This window comes from Condylura cristata, unplaced genomic scaffold (genome assembly GCF_000260355.1).
Source record: "Condylura cristata isolate star-nosed mole 26May11 unplaced genomic scaffold, ConCri1.0 scaffold00013, whole genome shotgun sequence".
In the NCBI taxonomy this organism is placed as follows: domain Eukaryota; kingdom Metazoa; phylum Chordata; class Mammalia; order Eulipotyphla; family Talpidae; genus Condylura; species Condylura cristata.
The window spans coordinates 50,809,236-50,831,705 of record NW_004567114.1 but is presented as its reverse complement, the minus strand read 5'-3'; the positions used below and the strand labels follow the sequence as shown (position 1 = coordinate 50,831,705).

The 22,470-nt window shown below is 34.0% G+C and overlaps 1 protein-coding gene across 3 annotated transcripts in view; it reads right to left on the bottom strand.

Moving 5' to 3' along the window:
• HECTD1 (HECT domain containing E3 ubiquitin protein ligase 1) overlaps positions 1–22,470 on the bottom strand; it is a 75,344-nt gene that overhangs the window by 8,699 nt on the left and 44,175 nt on the right. The window contains exons 20-34 of one of the 3 annotated variants that reach the window (XM_004681957.2): positions 20,436–20,570; positions 19,616–19,755; positions 19,047–19,370; positions 17,972–18,138; positions 17,702–17,878; positions 13,953–14,789; positions 13,087–13,308; positions 8,167–8,300; positions 6,858–6,980; positions 4,762–4,918; positions 2,680–2,902; positions 1,522–1,576; positions 1,123–1,305; positions 524–731; positions 351–436 (exon numbers count right to left, since the gene is read on the bottom strand). In XM_004681957.2, coding sequence (XP_004682014.1) covers positions 351–436; positions 524–731; positions 1,123–1,305; positions 1,522–1,576; positions 2,680–2,902; positions 4,762–4,918; positions 6,858–6,980; positions 8,167–8,300; positions 13,087–13,308; positions 13,953–14,789; positions 17,702–17,878; positions 17,972–18,138; positions 19,047–19,370; positions 19,616–19,755; positions 20,436–20,570 — 3,171 coding nt within the window. The remainder of the gene's footprint in view (positions 1–350; positions 437–523; positions 732–1,122; positions 1,306–1,521; positions 1,577–2,679; positions 2,903–4,761; positions 4,919–6,857; positions 6,981–8,166; positions 8,301–13,086; positions 13,309–13,952; positions 14,790–17,701; positions 17,879–17,971; positions 18,139–19,046; positions 19,371–19,615; positions 19,756–20,435; positions 20,571–22,470) is intronic. The other 2 variants (XM_012724462.1, XM_012724464.1) reach the window with 2 other exon arrangements.

The following is a 22,470-nucleotide window of genomic DNA, read 5'->3' as shown; positions in this document are numbered from 1 at the left end:
TATATACATATATATATATATTTTAACATCATTCTTCATTGTATATTCTTTCATCTTGGTTATAATCCCTGTGGACTTCCCACTACCACCACTACCAATTCACCCATGTTCCATCACCACAGTCCCATGTGTTCTTGCCCCAAGAAAACAGCAATGTTTTAAAGCAATTATTTTTTAAAAAATCAATGCTAAATATGATTAAAGAAATGAATGCAATGAACTACATATAAGCCAAAATCATTGAATCAGAAGGAAGGGAAAGATGGTGGGAGGGAGGTAGAAAAGGAAGGAGAAGCAATAATTTGGAAGATCAACAGTTTAAAAAGAGTTCATCTTTTTTATTTTATTACCTCAATCTGCTGCAAAATTTTTGTTGTAATTTTTTTGCTAGTGAATTCATCTGGTGGAAAAGTAAACTGCAGCTGCTCATCACCTTCTGTAAAATTAGTAAACGTTAATAAAAATATACACTGACTTGCTTAAAAGTTCTATATAAGTGAAACAAAGTTTCTTTGTTACAGACCTTCTTGGGATATTCTCGAATAAGGGTCACTTGCAACTATATACAGAATACGCAAAAGCTGAAGGACATCTTCTACTCCACAAGAATTCTGTCCATTGCCTGCTTTGGCCTGAGGTTGTTCTTTAGTTAAATTAAGAATATCACTACTTTGAAGAGTAGAAATGGCCCCCTGGTTTAACCCAGACTTTGTTCCATGCTCACAAAAATCCTGTAGATATAAATAGTAAAATTATCTATTAGTTATATTTTCAAGAAAAGCAGTACATCATACATCATAGAATTACTCTGAAAAAGCTAGAATTCAAAGAACAGCCTTTTTAGGTAAAAACAGCACCCAAGCCAAAAATCAGTGCATTCTAAACCATTAAAATTCCCAAATAAAACCACCACTGTATGCCACATTTAAAACTATGTAATCACACCCAATGCCACAAACCATATTTGAAATTTTAGCACTGGCAAAGTAACTTAATTCAACCTCATTGTTAAAATTTGTCCTAAGGAAAAACTCTTCCTTAAGAATTGAATCATTAAAAGCTGCAAAACAAAGCACAAAGCCATTCCCAATCAAAACAGTGTTTTGATGCCAATATATATACCTTATATGCAGCTATGAGCTGAGAACAATTTCTGTTTTTCCTAATACTTTTATTAGTGCCAGTTAATTTCCAGTGGCGCAGGAAAGCGGCGTCTGCATTCTTCTGCAGGTAGGTTATCAAGTCATTCTTTGGTAATTCATCAGTGCCAAGGTACTGTTCCACATGCTCTATAGACCAACAACCCTACAATAGGAAAAACCAAATGTTGGCCTTTCCTGATTATAATAGTATAAGCTTTTTCACATGCATACTTGAGGTAGCTTTAGGATCATGCACTTAAGCTAATCTAAATAGAATTCATGTTAGTGGTTTTCCTTTTAAATGTTCCAAATTAAACAGTATTCTTGTTTTCTTCAACTAAGTAGCCAAGAATAAAAGCAATTTTCTAAGATAACTTACCATTTTTCCATTTTCCTTTTCTTTGTCAGAATCCTTCATTTCTCTGTACATGATTCTAGACATGAAGATATTATTCAAGTTAATTCATAAATCAAATGATTTGTGGTTATTCCCATAAGGATTCAATTCTTTAAAAAAATATATGAATGACATCTTTCATTAGCATATGCTTACATTAAACAGTAAAGTCAGAATTTTAAAGATAAAATAATTTGTTAATATAGGAAAAAATAGCAGAAATCATATTCTTGAAAAATTTATGGTTTAAAAATATGGAGTTATTGCAAGGAAATCATACATCAACCCTACATTAAACCTTTTAAAGATATAAACTCTATCATGTGTTGTACCTATCATAGCTTTGTTATAAAAATGAGATGAGAAATGTTTTGTTCATGTGTAGATGGAAATCAAGGTAAGTAAGGTAAATTGGAAACCAAGAACTAGGAGCACTTATGTTCATGTAAGGAAGCTGAGATCAAATGTTAAACTCCAATAAAAATTGAGAGGAAAATGATAGGAGGAAAACAGGATGACCTTCTGTTCTATCTCAAGAGTATCTAGTTTACTTATTATCAAAGATGATTAAAGAACATCAGAAAAATATACTAACAAAAGCTGCATAAGGATGACTGATATATTAGTGACAATATTTTATATAAATTAAAAATATATAATCATTTAATAACAAATAGTTTACTATAGAAAATACTGAGCACTTATTACATCACAGACTACTGGAGCAACCTTACTTTAATTTTAATTTTAATTCAGTGCTATCTCACAACCATTCCTGTTTGACAGATGTGAGGCAATAAAATGTTAAATAGATATGCTCAAAGTCACTGATAATTATTTGATGAGTGAACAAAGACAGGTAGGCTTAACTTACAGAATCCAGAATAAATAACAGAAATTATTTAGTACTTCACACACAACTTCAAGCAATTCAACAATTAATAGATATAACAAACTAGTCTAAATTACTTTCAAAACTCCTTCCAGTTACAATCCTTAATCCATTTTCCATCAAGAATCAGAAATGCTTTAATCTGATCTGAATCCAACTAGAACCAAATCTTTTCTGTTTCTATTATCCAAAATATAGAAATACAACTCTTGGCTCAAATACTCTGAAATTAAGTTGAAATTTCTTACGTGTATGTTGGCTCCCAAATACGTCTAAGTTTATCTGATTTCACATTGCCATTACATGACAACTGAAGCAATTTTTGTACATAGTAAAAGATGGTTGATCTGAAATTAGTGAGTGGTAATTCAACCTCACGAGTTGTTCCAAGACCTGTTACTTTCAAAGTGAGGGCTAATCGAGGTGATGGAGTACATTCAACTTCTTCCAAGAGCTCTGAATGAGGCGTTCCTAAAAATTTGAAAGACATGAAAACAATTACACTAAAATAGTTCTCAAAGAAAACTGCAGGAGACAAAGCTACATAAAATCTAAACCCTTCTGTTATATCTTACCTAACAATGTCAGCTACATAATACTCTCCTGGCCTCAATAATTTTGTTTTGCTTTTAAATGGGAATAATATACCTATTACTTAGATTATTAGAACATTAGAATATACGCATATGATATGGAGCTCTCGTTTTTGGTATAAAACGTATGCTAAGTATACGAATATTTTGGAAACATTTTACTTCTGTAAATGAGAAACTACTCATATTCTGGTAAATGACTCAGATCAACCTTTTATTTGTAACAAATGTGGGTTGTGAGGCAAACAAAACTGGATTCATATTTGGTGGTATACCCTCTTTTATTTGTTTTTAGAATCTTTCTTTTATTTGCTTAAGAATCTTTCTTCACATCATGATATACAAACTTTTAAAAAAATATATACATATATACTTTTTTACATTATTCTTCATTTTGTACATTTTTTTTTCTCAGTGATACACAGACTTTTAAGTATCCTTTTATTCACTGAATGATATTCCTTTGTACCTAGAACCATATTCCCACTACTGTACACAAAAGGGGAAAAAGGCACTTGCATAGGTGGGCAAAAAGCTGTTGCTGCTGCTTTTGAAAGGGAAAGGTTTGTTAAATGAGATGCCTACACACACACAGTAATGCAGTCTCGGGACAAGAACTGTTTTTATTTAAATGGAAATAATATACAGATTTCTATATACTGTATAGAAATTCCTTGAGTAAAATTTCTAGTAGTTAAAAAAAACTTCATATAGAAAATATGAAATATATTATCAAAGAACTCTATGGAAAATTTGTACCTAGTTATTCTCACTACACGAGGCTTTCCTTTATGAAGGAATGTTGTTCCAAGCCTCAGCAAAAAACACTGCACAACAAATTATACTTTCATATTTAACATAGGTATCTTATCAATTAAAAAGAACATTCCACACTTAACATTTAATTCTTTATAGATAATGCATTGATTGTAACAGTTGACATTTATTAAGGTACACATTAGGTACAACGCAAAGCACTTTAAATTTTACCTCAATTCTCTTAACTATGTTGCCAAACAAAGACTATTATTTTCATGTAAAAGATGAAGAAATTCAAGTTACATAGATTAGTTGACTTGCCCAATATATTAGTTTCCTACTACTGTTGCCAAAAATTTACACAAACTGGGTACTTTAGAAACACAAATTATCATCTCACAGTTTAGAGGTGATAAATACATTTCCTTACTTTTCCTACCATTGAGAGGCTGCTCATATTCCTTGACTCATGAACCCTCTTCATTCTGATTTTCACTTCCTATTGCCAAATCTTTAACTCTGACCCTCTTGTCTCCCCATCTTACTCAGATAATCTCCCCATGTCAAGATCCGTAATTTAATCACACCTACAAAGTCTTCATTGACATGTTAAGGTAATTAGTGATTCTGGAGATTAGGGCTTAGGTATTTTGGGGAGCCACCTACTGTACCCAAACTAAGTTTTAGTAGTTGCTTTGCAACTGACTGACCTAGAAGCCATAACTAAAACTACACTATAGCTTTTCAACATAGAAGTTGAATAGGAATAACCTTTAGCAATTTCCATCCAGTAAAAAATATAATACAAATTATTTACCTTCAATGAGGTTACTTTAAAAAATACCCAAATATTATAATGGACATAAGGTTGATGTATAGCTTTTTCTGGTGTAAGTATTATCTTACTTTCCTAACTATACACAATCATCTCATTCAGTACCTATTAAAAGTAAATACAAAAGCTAAAATATACTGTACCTGGGGGTGGAATTTCTAGATCAGTTGTCTGTTGGACATTAGTACGACCAGGTCTAGGATCAAAAGCAGGAACCAAAGCAGAAAATTGCCGCTTTAGCACATAATCATCATCCCATGTTCTCCTGCGTCCTCCTTTAGTTTCATACTCCTCCTCTTCCTATCAAAATTCCACATGCATACAAACATTACAAGACATTCATTACTGCAAGAGTAGCATATAATTTATAAAATAAGTATCTGCTAAATACTTCTCTACACCTATTACACTTCCTTATTTAGCTACATTTCTTGCACATTAAAGTGAACAAAAACAAACATTTATGGGGACACACATTTCTTAATGATTTATCAAAAGCAAGCTGCATTAGTGGGGTTCTAAAAATCTAAATGTGATAAACTGACAAAGAAGCCCTCATATATATTTTGTTGTAATGTCCTGGTTTTGATACTGTACACTAGTAAGATATAACCACTGAAGTAGATTGGGCACAAAAGACTTCTGTATTATCTTTGTAACTTCCTGTCAACTTGTGAACTGATAATTCTTTTAAATAGACTGCCTTTTAAAATGTAAATTGCATGACACTAATTCACATACAAAATAGATATAATGTTTTGGAGGTTGCTTTAAATTATTATGGGGCAAATAGATCAAGTTTGGCATAGTGTTGGTAACTACTAAAGTCAAATGACAGATTCATGGACTTTTCAATGCAATATTCTTCCTATTTCTGAAGATGTTTGAAAACTGCCATAACAAAAATTTTTAAGGAACATTTTCTCTTCATCACTGTTTGTATCAATAAAAATGATGAATTATTGGGACCTCCCTGGTGGCGCAGCGGGTTAAAGCACTGCACTGAGAATCTAAAGCTGCTTCCGCATGAGTTCAATTCCCGCCTGCCCCGGAGGAGACCACATGGCGAGGCAGACCTCTCCTGACCCGCCCGCTGCTCCCCTCAGCAGTGTACTTCGTCGATCTGCCTGTTCTGCTCCCCACTCTGCCTCTGGTGAAGCCTCTCACCGCCCCTGAGCCTCTGGCCTGTACCCCAGTTCTGTATGTACAAATAAATAAATCTTTAAAAAAAAAAAAAATTTCTAAAAATGATGAATTATTTATTTTGTCCAGAGCATTTATAGTGTCTCCATAACTAAATAAATGAGCTGTATCTCTAGAAGGGAAAAGTAAATGATAAATGTATAATAAAACTAACAATTATGTATGTTATGTACTTACATGAACATACAGCCCCTTGTTTGACTAGCTGAAACTGTAACACATCAAACTGACATATGACAGTTCTAGAGTCAGAATGTATAGGGGTTTTTTATTTTCTTTTTACACTTTAAAGGACAGGTTTATGGACTCTCACTGGTGGCGCAATAGGTTAAAGCTCCACACTATGAAGCTCTCAGAAGCCACTGCAGCATCAGTTGGATCCCTAGCCAGGGAGCAGACCCACTTGGTGTGGCAGACCTCTCCTGAGCCGCCCACTGCTCCCCTCAGCAGTGTGTTTCAGTACATCTGCCTGTTCTGTTCCCCACTTTGTTTCTGGTGAATCCTCTTACCCACCACACCTCTGACCTGTACCAGTTCTGTAAACATAAATAAATAAACCTTAAAAAAAAAAAAAAAAGGACAGGTTTATTAGGAAAAGGAGAAAAAGAGAGGAACCTGCATAGTCACAGTGGGCAAAACTGCAGAATGTCCAGGTTTTTGTTCTGGATTCAAAACATTTTTAAAGAAAAGATTTTTCTATGTATGCATACAGAACTGGGGTACAGGACAGAGGTAGAGGGGTGATGAGAGGATCCACCAAAGACAGAATAAGGAGCAGAACAGGTAGGTTGACAGAAGTACACTGCTAAGGGGAATAGTGGACGAGACAGGAAAAGTCTGCTGTACTGTGTGCTCACCTCTCTAGCCAGGGGTCGAACTTGTGCAGAAGTAGCTACCACTAGCTATCTAGTATTGCGATTTAAGTCGCTGCACCACCAGAGGGGGTGACCTGTATATTTTTCTAGGCATTTTGATTGGTGCTTTGCCATAAAAGGAAAAAAATATACTGTAAGAAAGGTGCACATGAGGACATTACCTGTTCTCCAATAGGTCGGCTTCCTGCTCCAGCAGGGACCTGTGGTAGCTGTGAGGTAACAGCATGGTGAGTTACATCAGAGCGGGAGCCTGCTCGTCGCTGCAAGGATGGGCGTCTCAAAATCTGAAATTTAAAAAAATGTGAAAGCATGTCTAATTATCTGACCTATATATATGTCCATATAGCCCTGACCTGAAACTATTACCTAAATTACTAAAACTGTGATTAAAAAACTATATTCAGGCCCTCCCTGGTGGCACAGCACTGAGAATCTAAAGCCACTTCCCCATGAGTTCGATTCCCGCCTGCCCCAGAGGTGACCACATGGCGTGGCAGACCTCTTCTGACCCACCCGCTGCTCCCCTCAGCAGGTACTTCGTTGATCTGCCTGTACTGCTCCCAGTTTTGTCTCTGGTGAATCCTCTCACCCTCCGCATCTCTGGCCTGTACCCTCCAGCTCTATATGAATAAATAAATAAATCTTTAAAAAAAAAACAACTATATTCATTAGCTATCTTCAGAAAAGTTATAAATTGAATGTTGATAATTAAAAAGTTATAATTGAATGTTTTAAGTTCATCATATATCATATACTAACCTACACAAGGAATATTCTAATGTATTCTGTGTTTTCTAGTAACATGGTTCTAAGTATTTCTTTGCCCTACTAAAACTCAACTTATGAAACTTTTGAGGTCTAATATTTTGTAGAGACAAACATATATACAAGAAAAAGTCAAAAGTCTTATTCAAGCAAAAGTCTTATTCAAAGATAATCACGGTGGCTAATACACTGGAAATTCCGGATCATGTTTTCCTAAATTTGGGTTCACATCACTCTCAATTCTGATAAATAAGGACAAATTACTTTTTCTAAGCTTCTACGTATATAATCACTGTGTAAATAATGATTAAATTAAATCACAGATACCTCTTAAGTGACAGTAGGTACTAAGCATTTTTAGTATATTATTGTGAAAGAAGCATGAAAATATACTTTAAGATAGTACAATTCTTAAACCTGTTAAAATGTCAACATATGACATAGTATACCAACTTATTTTCCTTCAAAAGAATCATATTCACGACAATGAATATCTTCCTGAAACTGACACAAATGCTATCCTGCAATGTTACTTGAATAAAAAATGAAATACTTCCATTACCAGTGCTTTTCCTAATTAGCCATATTCTCATCCTAGTACCATATTTCCTTGCTTCAAAGTTCAATAGGACTTTGCTTTTCCTCTCTTCATTTCAATTATTAACATCCTATCTTAGTTAATAGAAAGGGGGACTTTTTCTCTACCATAACCTCCTCGTATTCTTGGTCCTCCTGATTATCATCTTCATTCTCATCATCTTCTTCATCTGGCTCAGGCAAGTCTTCATCATCATCTAGTTCAGCTAACAATGTACTGGCACGGCAACTATCAAGAAAGTCTAGAAAACAAAACCACCAACCTTATTCTCAAAACAATTAAGAAGCATAACAAAGTAACTTTCTATACTGGCTTTATAAAACAAATACAATTCAAGAGACAAGATCATAATTAGTGATTCTACCCTTTTTCCATCACTACACTTATAGCATGGTTAAAAATTATAAATAGTCACAAGCATGGCAGAAAACTACACAGGATAAATAATGACCATAAATAAATCTGAATCTACAGAAGTCAACATATGACATAGTGTAACCAACTTATTTTCTTTCAAAATCACAGTATGAAAGGTCAAGAATATGAGCCATGTTAAAAAAAAATAATCCTATTCCTCATTCTCCGCATAAATCACAGGAAAAAAAGATACTGAAATGGGAATTATCCACTCTGTCAAAAAATATGTACTGAGCATTTATTATGTACAAAGTCTTATGTCACACACCACGTATATCTTTGTAAACAAACCAGCCTAAGGTTTGCGCCCACATTGAGCTTACAGTGAAGAGACATTTAAAGAGTGAAAGAATGAAAGGCCTTATCAGGGAAAAGACAATCAGAGACCCAAGATTAGCTGTGTTAGCTGGTTCATTAATGATAATAACTATTAAAGGATAATGCCAATGTACTTATAATTACAACTAAGAAATAATGAATGTACCGTATTTCATATTGTCATATTATCTTCCACATAAAGAAGTTCAGTAAACTGAATTTTAAAAAATATTTATTTATACATACAGAACTGGGACACAGGTCAGAAGTGAAAGGGATGAGAGGATTCACCAGCGACAGAGTGGGGAGCAGAACAGGTAGGTTGACTGAAATACACTGCTGAGGGAGCAGTGGGCGGGTCAGGAGAGATCTGTGGGTCTCCTCCTTGACTGAGGATCCAACTGGTGCTGCAGTAGCTGCAGATAGCTTCATGATGCTATGCTTTAACCCACTGCACCACCAGAGAGGGCCAAACTGAATTGGTTTTTTTTTTTTCTACCTCCTTAGGATCTCTCCCCCTCACTCTCCAAGTGAAGATAGGGTCAATTTTACATTGTCCCGCATGAAAATACCAACAAGTTGTTCATCATCATAAAAACTAAAAACCGTAAAAGGAATAATGAAATTAAAACAGCTAAGTTTTTACTGGATTTGGAAGAAAAGAAATTTCTATGAGTAAACAGATCACACACTCTGCATTTAAAAAGAAAAATCAGAAGAAGCTCTGTAATTATTTTGAAGCTAGCTAATGCAGACATCTTAAATATATATTTTTAAGTCTAAAAATGACTTAGGATTAAATATTCAATAACTTTTAGTGGATGGCTAGAAGAAACAGGTTGGATATATATCCAATTAATTTCTGAGGTACATATTTTTCTTAACACTTTTAACATTCTAAAATGAGAAAGGGTCTTCAAGCAATGGCAAATCACAACTGAACTGACAATATACTTTACTTAGACTGTCATAGGGTAATGGCATCTTATATTTGATGAAATTTATTTCTAAGACCTCTAAAGTACCATCCTGCAAATTGAAAAGTGGTTCGCATGAACATGATACAGTAGAGTACAAAAAATAAATCAATCAAATTTTTGTATGTTAAAGAAAAATAACTTAATTTTATATACTGAAATTCTATCTCATGTTATAAACCAATGATGTCAGTTTTTCCCCTCATTTTCCCCCTTTTATCAGAGAACATTAAAAAAAAGTTCCTAATATATTAAATTTGTAGAAAGTATTGAGCACGTTATTTTTATACTTCATAGGAGCACTCTTAATTAAGAGTCCTCTAATTTGGCCCTCCCTGGTGGCGCAGCAGGTTAAAGCACAGCCCTGAGAATCTAAAGCCGCTTCCGCATGAGTTCGATTCCCGCCTGCTCGGGAGGTGACCACATGGTATGGCAGACCTCTCCTGACCGACCCGCTGCTCCCCTCAGTAGTGTACTTCGTAGATCTGCCTGTTCTGTTCCCCACTCTGTCTCTGGTGAGGCCTCTCACCGCCCCTAAGCCTCTGGCCTGTACCCCAGTTCTGTATGCACAAATAAATAAATCTTTAAAAAAGAGTCCTCTAATTTAGGAATATATAAAAGGAAACTCAATCAACTAGAAATAATTTTTTTTAAAACAAGCATTAGCCCTAATTCTTTAATATTCATTTTCAGTAGCATACCCCTAACTTTCTTAACGTTCACATGATCAAGAACTGAAACTTGAAGCTAACATATCATATAAAAACTGGGAGAAACAAATGGCTCCGAGGAGAAAAACTAAGTAGCAAAGAGAAAAAACTAGGTAGATAGAGAATATATAGCTATTAGGTATTACAATCATCATTATTTAGCTACATATACATTTAATTTAAAAAAGTGGAAGCAGAGGGCCTCCCTGATAAAGCAAGGGGTTAAATTTCAGTTATGTGAAGCTATCTGCTGCCAGTGCAGCCCAAGTTTGATCCCCAGCCAGAGAGCTGCCCACATGGTGCAGCAGACCTCTCCTGTCTCATCCACTGCTTCCACTCAGCAGTGTAATTCAATCAATCTGCCTGTTCTCCTCCTATATACTACCTGTCTCTGGTGAATCCTCTCACCTTCTCCCCCTTCCCAGTCTACACCACAGCTCTTGTATGCATAAATACATAAACCTTTAAAAAAAAAAAAGTAGAAGCAAAAATGTAATGTTTTTCCTAAAGCCACAAAATAACAGATCCAACTCTTGGTCTGGATTAACAAAGGTCAGGTCACATTCTCAAATTAAAAGAAAATATATAAAAATGAGGAATAATACAACAGTACTTAAAATACATATTCATATAAACATTCTTCTATTTTAAATTACAAAATAACTTTTGATAAAGGCAGTGTGTCAAGGACATTTGAAAATAATGATGGGACTGCAATATTTTTGAAAGGCAATTCAGTAATTACTTTTAGAAATTTACCCTAAGGATATATAAAAAAACTTCATATTAAGAATGCTTATGCATAATAATATTTATGGTTATAAAAGTTAATAATTTACATGTGCAAAGTGGAAACTATAATAAATAATATCTCAAACACTGGAATATTTGACATCCATTTCAACTGTGTAGTAACCCATCAAATAACATGGAAATATTTTCACCATGCACTATGTGAAAAAGCTGTATGGGAAAGATAACTGTTTATGTTAAAAAAAAAAAGAGTATGAATAGCAAATGTTAACCATGGTTGTCTGGGAAGTGGGAAATAGATGATTTTTCTTTTCCTTCTTTCGATGGGTGGCAGTTGTCAGTAAAGTCCGCTATCATTAAAGGGTTAGAAATTTCACAGTAAGGCTCTATCTTCAGGGAAGAGGGACCTTAAATTGGGTTCAATGGTCAATAATTCAACCATCAAGACCAAGTTAGGGGGAAGAAAAAACCCTTAAAACTGGGGTTTGGAGGGCATTAAGGTTTGTGGACAAAAATAATTCACATGCTGGGAAAGTTTCCCAAACTCCAAAAAGACAAGAGCGCCTATATTCAGTACTCTTCTGGATTTTAGCCTATGCTTTCTTCAATCTGTGTGTTCCTTTTCATAATTAACTGATAATCTAGTAAATAAAATATTTTCCTGAGACTTCTGAGTAACTTTAGCAATCGAGTCTGGGGAAAGGGTCATGGAAAACTTAACTATAGATAAAAGTACAGAAATCGATCTGGGGTGGCAAAAGGAACTGGAGAAAAGCGTGCAGAGACAACAGTGCCTAGAAATGAGTCTTTAACCCACGCGATCTGACACCACCTCCAGGCAGTGCCAGAACTGAGTAAAACTGTAGGACTCCAGCTGGTATATGAGATTTGCTTGGTGTGGGGAAACCTAACACATATTTGAGTACTGAGAAATAGAGGAGACACACAGGAGTGTTTCCCCTGGCCCTCCCTGATGGCACAATGGGTTAAAGCTCAGCACTATGAAGCTCCATGGCCAATTAGCACAAGTTCAATCCCTGGACAGGAAAGTGACACACATGATGCAGTAGACCTCTCCTGTTTAGTCTGCTGCTTCCCTCAGCAGAGTACTTCATCAATCTGCCTGTTCCGCTCCCCAATCTGTCTCTGGTGAATCCTCTCATTGTCCCTGTACCTCTGGCCTGTACCTCAGTTTGTATGCATAAATAAATCTTTAAAAAAACAAAAAAAAGCGGGGCCCTCCCTGGTGGCGCAGTGGGTTAAAGCACTGCACTAAGAAGCTTAAGCCACTTCCGCATGAGTTCCATCCCCATCTGCCCTGGAGGTGACTGTCACACATGACGCAGCAGACCTCTCCTGACCTGTCCCGCTGCTCTCCTCAGCGGTGTACTTCACTGATCTGCCTGTTCTGCTCCCCACTCTGTCCCTGGTGAATCTGCTCACCCTCCACACTGGCCTGTACCCTAGTTCTGTATGAAAAAATAAATAACTCTTTAAAAAAAAAAGTGTTTTCCCACTTATAGCATATAAGGAATATCACTTTAGAAACTTATTAATTCATTAACTCGTTTATTCTTTTCTGATAACGGTGTTAAATAGCTTTATTATTATGGTTCTTCTAATAAAACTTCGTTAGTGACAAAAGTCAAAAAAGAATGGCTCACAATAGTTCCAAAATGTCTCTTACCATCAGATAATTTCTTAATAATCTTTCATACCACTGTTTTCTTTATTTAAATGAAGATGCCATATTTTCTAAGACTAATTCCTTTCTAAATTAAAAAAAAAAAACCTGCAGAAAATGTAATGAAATCACTACATAAATAGCTAAATATTTTAAGCTATAACTTACCATATAAAGAATATTCTGCTTCCTGGCCTGTGTCACTCTCACTGGAGGTTGACGTGAGACTGGTAGTTAAAGTATTACTTAATGACTGGCCAACTGATAAAACTGTTGTTGCTGTAGCTACATTACTGCTGCTAGTAACACTGGACGTTGACATAGTCACTGTTGATGTAGTACCAGGTGTGGTCAAATTAGGGAAACTCTGTGCACCCATAAGAGGAGAAGCTAAAGATAAAAATGGAGCAAATGAGGAAAAATAGGTGGGATTATATACACCTTAGAAAAAACACATTTTATATGTAGAAGTTAAAATGAGATCATAAAACACATTAATTATTAAGAGACAATTAAACAACAACTTTGGGAACCCAACTGAAATCCAACTAAAATTATGTTTCAAAACTTAATCCTAACTTAAAAAAAAAAATGAAATAGGCAATTTCTATTATTTTCTAAAGGAATTACTGTGACCTGTAAGTAGCTTAAATAAGAAAGCTATTATCAATTTATAGCCTAACTAAAAGTTATATCAGATATAATGCTCTGGTTTCGGCTTTCATGACAGTTAATAGTCATTGATGTCCTCATTCATCTGTGTTTAATGATTTATCATAGAAGTAAAAAAAAGAAGTGTCTTATTTCATCCTTTCAGAATAAAAGGTTCTTTATCACACCTGATTTAGAGTATGAAAAATTTGTGATTCTAGTCAACTTCATACACATGAAGTGCTATATTTCATGTAGTTCTATTTAACATGGTTAATAACCTAGTTAAAGACAGCCGACAGAACCCACAGAGTAAGAATCCCTACTTTGCATCCCTTAAGAGTGGAAAAAGCATTGGGTTCCATAAGGAAAAGCTCACTTACTTGCTGTGCTCATCACATTCCTCCCCAAAGTATTAGTGTTGTTATCACTGCTGCTTCGGCTTAGATTCATGTTGTTCGTGGCATTAGTCCGTGCTATATTTGCCACTCTCCTTACAAAACTCTCCAAGCTAGATGTTTCTCTTGAGGACAGGTTAGGAACACTTGCACTAGAGCTCATAGGGGCCCCAGCAGCCAATAAAGAACTCACTGACAGTCTGTTACTTGCTGAAGAGCTAAGGGGTCGTTGTGAAGCTGCTTCTTTATTAGTCAATTCAGATACTGAACTAACATCAGGAGAACTAACACTAACAATTCCCATGGATATTGCACTAGACTCCCCAGGAGTACGGACAGAACTATCAGGACCTAATTTTCTTTCAGCATTTTCACTTCCTGTTTCCGCTGTTAAGGTGCTGGTGCTTGCACTGGAAGATGACCCTACTTCTGTTTGAGGGACGTGTTCAGCAGATGAAAGAACAACAATTGGTTCATGGACATCAGCTCCTGAAACTATACTGTGTTCCATTACAATTTCTGATCTCCGTTCCGTTTTGGTCGAACCCAAGCTGATGTCGCTGCTACTGGCCACGCTACACACAGAACTGCTGCTTCCTTTTCTACTTGAGGAGCCTGCAGCAGCAGATGTCTTGTCTGGACAGTTGTTTTTCACCAAGCTGCTCCATGATTGCGTTGTGCCTGAAACAGTGGATGAAACAGGTTTGGGTGATGCCACTGTATCAGGGTCGTACCCTGGTGCAAGCTTGAGGTCAAATTTTCCTTCTGCGCCCATACGGTAAGAGTTTGAGCCACCAGCATCCCAGGTGACATCAATCCAGCCTGGAAAGGGACAGGAGTTTGTGAGACCCAGCAGAAAGCAGATAGGAGCGTGTCAGACAGTTGCTCCACAAAATGGGATCAGCTTTTCATCACAGCTGTACTTCTCTGAGTTACTATATAGTCACTTAAGATCTGAAAACTAAAATTAAATTCTTCCTTTTATGTTTTTAATTTCTAAACTGGTCACTGTGGTGATATTTTTTAAAAAAGAGTCAGGTTTACATTTATTGGGGTATCTTGTAAAAGGAAGAACTGTTAAAAAAGATTGATACAAATGGTAAAATACTGCAATTTCATCAAGTATAAATGAAATCTAAGTAAAAGATTTTATAGTTGCTAAATGTAATTACGTGGTCAAATGTTTTTTATAGAAAAAAATGCTGGTTTATGATTAATTTCGAAGTTTGGGCTTAACCCTAAAACAGACAAAATATTTACATTTTGCTATAAAAATGTTAGGTCACTAGCTCAAATAACACTAAGTTAGCATTTCGGTTGTGTTCTCAAAGTTCAGTGGGTACTTGGTTCTTTATATGATCAAGTATAATAAGTTTGAATAAGCACAGAAAATTCTAAAAATGAAAGTAAAAAAGTACACTAAGTTCTTTTATTAGAACCTATATGCTAAAACTAGTAATGTGTAAAGAACTAATGAGCATAATGATATTCAATCTACGTGTACTTGGGAAAAAAATACTTATTTTTTAAAAAATGGTAACTTCTAATAGCAATAAAAGAATTGACTATTAGAAAGGAAATTAATAAAAATATTACAACATTATTTAATTACTTCAGGGAAAAGCATGGAACAAATATTTTTTTAATAAGTCTTTATTTGTAAAGTTAAGAAGTACTTTACCCATACTCGCAAATGTTCCCATGTGTGTGCAGAGATGCACAAACACACGCAAGATTCATATGTTTGTGATGTAGCTCAGACAGGTAAAATACCTCTTGAGATTATCTCCATATGAGCTCTTTGAGAGGAAAAGCACTGCCCCAAAACTACATAATCTAATTTAGATGAGATTTCAAGTGCCTCAATTTATTCTTTATGTTGAAATAAACTCTGAAGAACCAACAATTAACGATCTCTTCTGCAACATGGAGAAAAGTGTAAGGTTTAAAAACATTCCAATCACAAATTAAATTAAGATTTATATTGTATTAAATGGTCAAAAAATATACTGATAATTTATAGTATGTATTAAAACTTTATTTGTATGTTTATATTTCACTCAGAAAGTAGGGGGAATCATCCTTTTTGTTGACCATTAAAAACTGGAAATCTAAGAATTTTTACATAGTCAGCATTCTTATTTATGGAATAAATGAAAAAAACAAGGTATACCTACCAATACACAGATTCAGTAGAAATATATTTGATGTAAAATCAAAAAATAATTTTAGAAAGTAAAACATTCAAATTAGGTTTGAGAATGTGTTTAAACTGATATCTAAGGTAAATTAAGGAAGGGTAGATGCATACTATCTTTAAATGTATAGGTAGAAAACGCTGAACTACTCCTATGCCAAACAAACAAACAAAGACAGAGTTAGTAATAACTAGCATATTTAGAAATGATTGGCTTATGTGCTGGAAAAATAAGAATCTTCACTGACAAAGGTTTTGAGATATGACTTAAAAGAAATGGCCATTTAGGTAAAAGTTAAAACTCTGGTTTTCTTCATTGTCTTATCAGCAATGTTACACCTTTTAATATGCTAAATTCTGAAATTCAGACTCCAATTTAGTTACTTCCAACCTAAGAAATGAATTGCTTCTACACATCCCTGACTAGCCAACATACTTCCAAGCGAAAACACACTCAGTAAAGAAAGAACATATACGTATCAGTAAGATATAAAAAACAGTATTTGAAATTTCTGAGTTGAACAGTACTATTGTCATCTCAACAACTATGCTTTTATGAATCTGCAATTACGTATGTGCTTGTTCACTGTAAACCTGCTTTAGTTATAATGGTTTACAATTATAGTATGACTACATAGACATGCAGAAGGTAGTAACTCAGGAAATAGAATCTTAAAATCAAAGAGTTTAAATAAATGCTTTTATCACATAGGAAATAATGTATTACGGCATTAAATTTTAGCCATTTCTTCAAACACTGTACTCTTATTATAGCTTTTTAAATATTTGGTAAAAGTTGACTATAACTATTTTACTCTCTTTTCAATACTAGACAAAATTTATGAAAACCTATTACTGGCTAAGCAAATCACTTGCTAAAATTCTTTTAAGTTTTAAGAAAAAAAAAAACTGATGATATTAATAGTCGCTTTTAGGAGTTAAAAGCAATTTATCAAATGTGTCTGCCTCCCTAAAATCAATAGGTTTCAAGATTAAAAATGAACTTGATTTAAACAATAACCCTTGAAAGTTTAGAATCCAAAACAGGGATGGTAGACTAAGAAACATGAGATATCTTAGTAACATAATAATAAATTAAGAGGCTATGATTTTTGCTCTATGCTTTACTGAAAGGCAGAAACTAAAATGTTAAGGTTTGTATTCTATATAACTTATAATAGAATAAACAACTACTGCCTGATTCCTGTTAGGCTAACAAGACACAGAGCAGTTTAAGAAATAAAAGCACAAGCAATAAAGATCAAGGAAACTTATGAATAAGTGGAAAAAATCATAAAATGTGTCAAGTGTTATCAATTTATGCCAATTATTAGTGACCTCAGAGTAATAAATTTGTAGTTAAACCTAAGAATTTATAATTCTCTTTACTTCTAAATAAGTGATTTTTGCATTTTTAATGTAAAGTCAATAGATCATTCTTTTAACATTTGCTGGCAAATTTATACATTGTGTCAAAACAACAAAAATTCATGTAAGAATTCAATCTCTCTACCACAAATGCTATTCACCCACTTACCATTATGCAGTTCTCCTGTGACAGTGCCTTCTCCTTGAGGACTACCATCTTGATCTCGCCATTTCCAATCAAGGCCTCTGATCACACGAGCTCCTGGAACCATGTATTTCAGAACCTGGGAGCGTACGAGACGTCTCTGTCTTCTAAGATTAGCCTCTGCTTCCTTAGCTGCTTTCCCTATATAGCAGAAATTAGAGAAATGTGAAAATCACTCTTCATAAATACAATTGTTTTAGTAAGTTAAAAAAAAAAAAATTATCATCTCTTTACCTAGCTGATCTTCACATACTCCATTTACAGTTCCATAAAGTTCGAATCCCGATAATGAGAGGTAATGGGTTTGTCCACTAGCATTTTTCCCCATTTGTTTAATTCGCACATGTCTCCACCCTTGTTTCTCATCCTTGGCTGGATCAAGGGGCCAGGTTGCTGTTGACCTATGAAAGTGTAAGGTAAACAATTTTATGATATTTTAAAACAAATGAAAAATATGTACAAAGTAGAACATATTCTTTTTTACATAACAGAGAACAATAGGAAAATTAAGGTCTTATAGTCAGTCACTAGTTATAGGAACCAAGAAATCAAAGGAGAAAAAAAGTAGTCAGGAATGAAATATTTAAAATGTAAACTATTAATCTGACTCATAACATTAATTGATTTATGATTAATATAATCCAGAAATGAGACAAGAAATTTTAAGAGTAATGTTTTTATGATAAAAAAATATTTTTAAAAATGTTGGCAGTTTTAAATACTGTATTTCTTATTGAAAATTTAAGAGGCTTCTTCATCAAAATCAAACAACAACCAAACTCCAAACTCAAAGTCTACACCTAGGAATATTGCATAAACAAAATTTATTACAATTAAATTTTCTAGAAATATTACACTGACATTCTGTATTTAAATATGTATATATTTTTGTGTTTTGTACATGTACTTATATTTATGTATGTATTATGGACAGTTACTGTGAAATTTAGGGTGATGCATAAGTCAGCCATAACTCTAGAACCAGTAATAGTGATGATTAATTTGCTAAAAATTCATCTCTATTACATGAGCAAATGGAGACAGAAAAAAATAACTTATTTTTTACTAGTGTATGATGTATATTACATCCTTCCTGCTATGTATCAATTTCTTTTTAAGATAATCAGCTTTTTACTAATGTTTAAATTTAGTTTTAGACAAAATTTTAATACCTAAATAATCAAGTGATTTTTTTTTAAAGAAAGAAAATTTTGTTTTAATATCTTATTAAGAAGAGAGTTCTAAGGGTATATACAACATTAAAAATAAACAAGCTCTTTATTGAGGTTTCAAAGACTGCTCAACTAACCCTGGTTCATTGAGACTGCAGTCATCAACATGGGTATACAAAGAAGTCCAGTTTTGTCCATCTTTGGATACCTGGAAAACCCAGTTTCTCAGTGCAGACCTTCCATAACCACGAGCATGACGAAGTGTATATGCTGATGGTATCACCCAGAGACCCAGATCTATGGCAAACCAAGCATTTTTATCATCGTTGCTATGACAATTTAAAGCTGAATTATCACGACTTAGTATGTCTTCTAAGCGACCATAAGGTAGATTTCTTCCTTCTGATGATGTTACTACTACAAGTCCATAAGCAGCTGGGTTTACCCACTCATATGCAGTCCTAGACAAAGATTTAAAAAACAAACAAAAAAATCAACACTATTAAGTAATCGCAGTTGTTCCAAATAAATTTTCCATATAAAATAAAATTTAAAACCTTGAGTTTAACCTGTAAGACAAAATTCCTTCAACTGTAGGATACTCAGAATGAGTAACAATTTTATTCTACTACCTAGAAATTCATTCTACTACGCATTTTTTTTTCCAGGTGAATGTTATCACTCTACATTAAATAGAATGACTTACTTGGCATTAGTCCCAATCCAGTAAATGATTCCATTTTCATCAAAATCATGCTGGTGCCGAAATATAAAATTTTGTCCTTCTCTTAACTTTCGAACAAAAACAAATGATGATCTATCAAAATCATACCACTGCTTTGCCACCTAAACCAAAAAATATGCAAGATGTTCACCTTAAAATATATTTCAAGCTTATGGCCCACTTTTTCCTAAACCTCTTTAAAGTAAGTTGTTTTATTATAATAAAATCAGTGTTTCTATAGTCTACTATCATAATAAGTCTTTATACCATATAAAAAACATTTTCTTTTATCAATTTAATACATTTTAATAGCTGTATAATATTGAAATAGAAATAATTAAAAATTTAATATGATTCCTTTACTGACTGGCATTAAGGTTTTGTTCACTATTTGAGTATTACAAATGAATATAACAAACATCTTTATGGCAAGATTAAATCAGATCAAAATATATTGCCATTACACTATATACATACTTCCCAAGGGCTAAATCATAAGCAAAAAAGGCTTATTTTAGGCCTTCCCGGTGGCCTCAGCACCATGAAGCTACTGCCAGCCACTGCAGCAGGAGTTCCATCCCTGGCTAGGGATGGTGTAGCAGACCTCTCCTCTCTTGCCTCCGGCTCCTCCAGCAGTGTATATCGATCAATCTACCTATACTGCTACACATTTTTGTCTCTGGTAGATCCTCTCCCCACAACCCCCCACACCTCTGGCCTACACCCCAGCTCTTGTATGCATGAATTAAAAAATCTTTAAAAAAAAAAAGTTTATTTCACCAAGCCCTTGACAGAAGCTCACCATTTTCAAGAGATACTGTTCCAGAGACTCAACTGTAGCTAAAGGTTCCATCTTCAACATTCTGCCAGTTCTGTCTATCAATGCAGTTTCACCAGGTGCACGTTCCAATCGAAATCTTAACCTTCTTGTAAGTATCTACACAAAGATGGTCAAAATACTTAAGAAAATACCTTACTTCTTTGCTAGGAATTGTAAAATGAAGTATATTACATCAACAAAGTAACTAAAATTTATAAAGTATAATCATAAAGGAAGGCTTAATGTCTATTTTCTATGTGTGTTTAAAGGTGCACCGAAAAAGGAATACAGCTTTTTAAGAAAGTTAATTACACTAGATTATCTAAGCCATTTCAAATATACATGACTTAAATAAAAGTATTAGAGATAATACATCTCTAATAACTTGCAATTTTCCAGTTATCTATGAAAATTAAATAATGAACTTATTCCTTTAAAGCTAGAGTTAAATAATCTATGGCTAATAAACTTTTTAAAGCAGCAAGCAATTTAATTTTAATTTTAATTTTAATTTTAGATAGCTTCAGTTCTATATAAATCTTAATTCCTATAGACACATAATTAAATCCTTACAGGTGCATTTGGGTAGCAAACATCACCTTAGCCTTCCTGTTTATCTCTTAAACAGGTTGTATCTAGGACTGCATAAATAGTGAAAGAGAGTTATTTCTAACATTATGAAGGATAAAACCTTAAAAAGGAAAGGCCAGGAAAAATTCCTCTTTATCCTCTATATATTATTTTCTCTGAAATAAAAAATACAAAATGGGGGACCTCCCTGGTGGCGCAGTGGGTTAAAGCACAGCACTGAGAATCTAAAGCCTCTTCCTCATGAGTTCGAACCCCGCCTGCCCCGGAGGTGACCACATGGTGTGGCAGACCTCTCCTGACCCGCCCGCTGCTCCCCTCAGCAGTGTACTTCGTCGATCTGCCTGTTCTGTTTCCCACTCTGTCTCTGGTGAAGCCTCTCACCACCCCTGAGCCTCTGGCCTGTACCCCAGTTCTGTATGAATAAATAAATAAATCTTTAAAAAAAAAAAAAACAAAAAAACAAAATGGAATTCTATGCTTGGTTTAATATAGAGAGAGACAGACTAATAGAAAGATAAATATGAATCCAGGCAAACAAACTATATTATGATCCTGTAACTACCTGGACAAGTTTTGTAGTCTGGGAGTCTAGTGGCTTTGTTAACACTACAAGGTTATGGCAAGTTTTTTTGCCCTGAATAGGCAAAAACTGATTCTAGATCACTTATTAAAAGCAATAGTTAAAAGAAACTACTCCACGTAGTGGAATTCAGAATAGGTTGGCTAAGCAAGGTTCAAGACCAAAGAACCTATGAACAAATACTAATGTGACCCAAAGAAAATGTGATAAAGATCTGGATTAGGGTATTAACAGTCAGAATATTTGTTTAGTCTTTATACATCTGAATCCCAGATGCTAACAAAAGAATAAATGATAAAATCAACTAAATAACATCTAGTAAGAAAACATACAACTGAGATGAAAAAAAAATGTACAAAATGATGTAAATATAAACTATTATATTATCAAAAAAAAGTAAACAAACTTTTTTATAAATCCATGTAATGATGACAAATTTCTAAAGGATCACTAGGAATATCTAAGGAAAGCTAAAACCATGTGCTCTAAACAATGAAAAACTAAAAAAGAAACATTGATAACAATGACGTATCTTCTCATATGCACAATGGAATCTAACTCAACTCCAAAACAAAAGCACTTTTTATTGCCTTTTTTATTCTGTGTACTTTTCTACTTATTTTTTCCTACAACTATCAAATGACTTATTTACAATACTTATTGAATGAATAAATGCAATATTATTCACAATAATTTGATTAAACAAAATGGAGTTAAAATACCAACACATTCAAATCATTAAAAGAACAATCAAATGGAACCTAAGATATAGTCTTCAACAATTACACAAAATTATTAATTAATATAATATGAGAGGATAACTAATTATTATTCTTAAAAATAATA